We start from the raw sequence: 5,000 nt of genomic DNA on the forward strand, positions 1-5,000 counted from the left end.
TAGGTGAGGCACATAGTATTCTGAGAGACGAGGGGACGGGTTCAGCACACGGCTTCAGCGTCAATATGGTCTTCATGCACCCGAACGGAGACTACTCATTTCAAAACATAGAAATAGCTCCCGCAGAAGACAGTAATGAGTCACCTTTGTCTATCGTGACGCTGAGCCTTGGGGAACACCTTTTGCATACCAACAGGTAAGTACTGAATCATAATGCTGACGATGGTGTTTTTTATTTCAGTTGCAGGTCTTACTATTGTTGTTGTCTTCAAATTTGAGGTAGGGGAAGGTGGGGTAAGACAGACCACTTAACAAAGTATTGAGTCTAGAAACCATTTATATGATATTTGGGGGTTTGTGGGGTTGTCGTGGTGCTTTGGGATGTTACCTTCGAAGTCCACACCCGGGTCATGGTTTTTGAAGGAAAACAATGAAGCACAAGAATTTATAAAATAATGATTTTTCTTTGGCCAAAAATGAAATAATGGGGAAAGATAGACCCCCAGGGGTCCCTCTTATCCCGCAAACTGAGCATGAAAAAACAAATCCTTATTGGCATAAAGCACAGATAAAAAACTCTTCCTCGTCATCGGCATAACCCTTCACATTGCTCACCAGCCTGATTTGTTGGTACCAATCAAACGAACAAAAAGAAAAAAATCCAAAATTATCATCTATCCCTGCACAACTTAATGACATAAATTACACACAAAAACCTCTTCCTCAATATCATCATCATCATCTATCCCTGCACATTGCTCATGAGCCCCGATTTTTGCGATTAGCACAACAAACCCACCCTTCCCCTCTCATGGGGTCCATCTTACCCCATTAGTAAACATTAAAATGTCGAAATGTTTACCAAAAGTATACACTCATGGCCATGTATACCATAAGTACTAAATCATTATAACAACTATTTGAATATAAAACAAGCAGTGTCTTACCTTGTACGTATAACATCAGCACTGCATAAAATGACAAATATTTCCCAATGAAGCGCAAGGGAAACTTAGCGTGCCTACTGGTAGTGATGATGTATGTCATTGTTGGGCGACGTGAAGGATATCTAAGAGTAAAATTTTGAAACTCGCCCTTTATGCTTGTATTTAGAAGAGGGTTTCCGTCTTACACCATGGGTCCGTCTTACCCCACCTTCCCCTATATAAGTTTGTGTGTACCTTCATTATAAACATTTGACCAACTGTTCCCTAACTATGTAATATCAATCGAATATTTAAACATACAGCCATCACGGAGTCACTTTTGATTGTAATGACGTAATATTTTTTACAAGAATTCGACTCCCATTGCTTCGCTTTTGAATCATGATGTATTCACTTTGTCGTTCCTTAACGTGCTGCAGATACCTTCGCCTGACCAACATCCAAGAAGAGGACGGCTGCTGCATGGAGAGCAGTATCCACCGCCATGCCCGCGCCTCCCAGTTCCCCGTCCCAGAGAACTGCTGTGATTTGATGGAGATTCTCTCTGACACTGAAGATACGCTGCCGTTCTTCAGGGAGGGCTCCGAGAAAGACCGCGGGAAGACTGTTGCCCTCGGTGAGACCCTCTTCATTTTTTTCTTCAGAGAGAGAGAGAGAGAGAGAGAGAGAGAGAGAGACTTCATCAAGTAAACTGTCCTCGTTTCTATGAGCTAGAGGAACAGGCAGGAGTGAGTGTGTATCAACCGAGCGTTACGAATATTCATCTGTTGTTCTATATTTGAGGAATATGTTCGTGTGTTACCAACCCTTAGCGATATTACTAGCGCTCACTTGTATGAATACCCTGCCATTGTTGACAATGCCTATGTGCTGTCTACGAAGTGTGTGAATAACAAGTTACTGGTATTGAACAACCAGTTGGTGACTTCTGCACGTCACTTTAAGGGCGACTTGACGTACCGTAGAAGAGGAAATTGGCTGTCACGTGATGTGTTAAATGTTGTAGATTCCTTTTGTTTCCACAATACAGGGTGTTTACCTTCGGATCATGTTCCTATTAGCATTGAAGTAAATGTTTCTGCGATTAGTCTGAACACTATTTACCACAGCGCGTGCTGTCTTGGTGCGCACGCCTGCCTTGAGTCCTCAGCACATGATGCGCTGGTGCCTGTAAAATTTCCTATTATTGATAGACATTCATTTTGTGATAATGTGCATAATCTTGATATGATGAGCCATCAAAACATAAATGATATCAATGACTGCGCCGAAAACAGCCAACGTACAGTACGATTGCGCCAAATCAAGCCGGTGTGGCGGTGAGGGAGAGCGAGGGAGCAGGAGCAGCATGCTCTCCTGTTGGGAGCAGCTGCTGCAGATCTGGAATGACAGGCTGACGTGGCAAGCCATCAATTGGAACGGAACCCTAAGTGAAAGTGTTCAAACTGATAATAAGCCTTCTGATGAGGAATTTCAACTTTATTATGACAATTTAATGAATGTTCCCACACCCGATCTGGAAGACGAGTGTCGGGACGTTCAAGTAACGATACCGGTGTTAGGTGACCCAATATCCCCCGCTGAAGTCAGTGCTCAGATTACTAAGATCAATGCAAATAAAGCTTGCGGCCCCGATGGTATCGCTCCCTGTGCTTTTAAGCTACTTCCAAGCCAGTGGGTCATATCACATTTTTAGCACAATATTTACTAATGCCCAGTACACAACAGTTTGTAATCATGCGTAATATTTTACTATTTTTAAGATCGGGGATAGTAAAGATACTAAAAATTACAGAGGCATCAGCGTAACGAACGGTATCTCGAAGCTGTTCCATATGGTGTTGTGCACGAGACTGGAACACTGGTTCAAACCATACCGTGAGCAGGCAGGAGCACGGAGAGGTCTCGGGTGTGGAACCTATTGTGACCTTACGTCTTTTAACGGATTTTGCTAGAAGGAAAAAGAAGTTATTTGTGACATATATAGATTTCAGTAAAGCTTATAATTTAGTGCCAAGACATATACTAATAAGAATTTTAATGCGCCTTGGATGTGGCATGGTAATGTTGGGTGTCATCTGTGCAATGTACACTATGACGGAGAGCATCATCGGTACCACCATATATGCGATTGTAGTCCGCCAGGGCTCTCCCACATCTCGCCCGTATGTATACGTAAATGATATTAATAAACTTATAGAAAGGATAACTGTAATGATGATGGCTTCTTGAAATGGTTACACGTTTTGATTCTTATGGATGATATTGTTTTGTTGTCAATTTCCAGGGAGAGAATGATTCATATAAATTCTCTCTTATGAAGAAATTTTGTTGATTTTTTTTTTTGTGTGTGTGTGTGTGTGTGTGTGTGTGTGTGTGTGTGTGTGTGTGTGTGTGTGTGATACGGGACGATAGAGGACAAAGAAGTGTTACGCTTAGACGGACTGGTGGTGAAATCGTGTACCAATACATGTACCTAGGGTTACCCTTCACTGCTGACGGGTCCGTGTTGTCGTCGGTCAAGAAAAAAAGAGTTTTTGAAGCGTGCGTAATGTCAGCCGTTCTGTACGGGTGCGAATCCTGGCTGACCTGAGACCGATGGTAAAATTCTATAACTAGTCATTAAAGAATTTACTCGATCTGCGATTATCCATATGCAGTGATGTGTGTTACACCGAGTTATCCCCCATTACACTCCTTGGTGAAGAGCAAACAGAGAAAATTCTTTTGTAAGATGTTGGACGAGAGGGCGGCAATGGAGGATTCGCTCTGTCATTAAGAATCGTTATGGAGAATCAACATACGACTCGGATGTATATATAGATGATCTGTTGTGGCATGCTAACACTAACGATACAGAAGTGGAATTTAACGAACTGAACACAAAACTTCTTGATTTTAACTATTGAAGGCGGGTTGTGTATAGAGACCTAAACCCTAACTAGCAAGTCCACTCTGTGCACCATCGCGTTGCCTGTACTCGGTTCCGCGTGTCGGTACACTCACTGGCAACTGAAGTCAGAAGGTGGAATAGAAGGGGAAGAGGAAGGTTGGCGGTAGAGGAGAGGACTTGCATACGCAAGTGGTCAGATACAAACAGAGATACTGTACATGTAACACAACAGCGCATACTGACTCAACAACTGAGAGATGCTTATAACTTTTCCCCTGTTGAGGAGCTCTTCTCAAATAAATATAGTGATGCTCTAACGTGATATTGCATATCAGATATTGTAACTATCAATAGTATATATTTTTAAGCTTGAATTAGAGCGCGTGTCTTTTATTTAGTTTATATGGTACGTATGTGTTTCATGTGTTTTATGTTGTTTTCTGTTTATATAGTATGTACTACTTCATGTGTTTTATGAGTTGTGTTTTGTATTTTCATGTGGTATGTACTTCATGTGTTTTTTCTTTTTTTCTGTGTTTTGTGTTTTTTGTGGTATGTGTTTTATGTGTTTTGATGTGCATTAGTGTTGAATATATAATAGTGTATTTGCTGGATCATATGCTATAATTTAGTTATATTTTATATGTAGTGATCAATAAAACATGTAAGCTAATTTAATCTTTGTGTGTGTGTGTGTGTGTGTGTGTGTGTGTGTGTGTGTGTGTGTGTGTGTGTGTGTGTGTGTGTGTGTGTGTGTGTAGGGAGGTCATCTTCGTAGTTTGGCCAATCCTCAATGGTGTTTATTACAGGTGTGTTCGATTTAGTCAAGAAGACGTGGACCATATGGATGAGGAACCCGCGCGATGCCGATCCTCTGTTGGAACTTCCTCTCCTCTTTACCTGGGATAACTAACCTCACGCGCGGCATTATAGGATTATTGCAATTCATATTACAAAGAGCAAAAACTACTTTATTATAGCAATACTTAATAACAATACGAATAATAGTAGTAGCCGTAGTAATAATAGTAGTAGTAGTAGTAGTAGTAGTAGTAGTAGTAGTAGTAGTAGTAGTAGTAATAGTAGTAAATAACAATAATAATCATTATTATTATTATTATTATTATTATTATTATTATTATTATTATTATTATTATAGT

At 40.7% G+C, this 5,000-nt stretch overlaps 1 protein-coding gene across 1 annotated transcript in view; it reads left to right on the forward strand.

Annotated features, from left to right (window-relative positions):
- The window catches only part of LOC123520127, a 12,094-nt gene that overhangs the window by 6,983 nt on the left and 111 nt on the right, over positions 1-5,000 (forward strand). The window contains 3 exon segments of the mRNA XM_045282061.1: positions 1-196; positions 1,367-1,563; positions 4,650-5,000. The exon segment at positions 1-196 is cut by the window's left edge and continues 42 nt beyond it; the exon segment at positions 4,650-5,000 is cut by the window's right edge and continues 111 nt beyond it. Coding sequence (XP_045137996.1) covers positions 1-196; positions 1,367-1,563; positions 4,650-4,753 — 497 coding nt within the window. The 3' untranslated portion in view covers positions 4,754-5,000.

This window comes from Portunus trituberculatus, chromosome 46 (genome assembly GCF_017591435.1).
Source record: "Portunus trituberculatus isolate SZX2019 chromosome 46, ASM1759143v1, whole genome shotgun sequence".
Classification (NCBI taxonomy): domain Eukaryota; kingdom Metazoa; phylum Arthropoda; class Malacostraca; order Decapoda; family Portunidae; genus Portunus; species Portunus trituberculatus.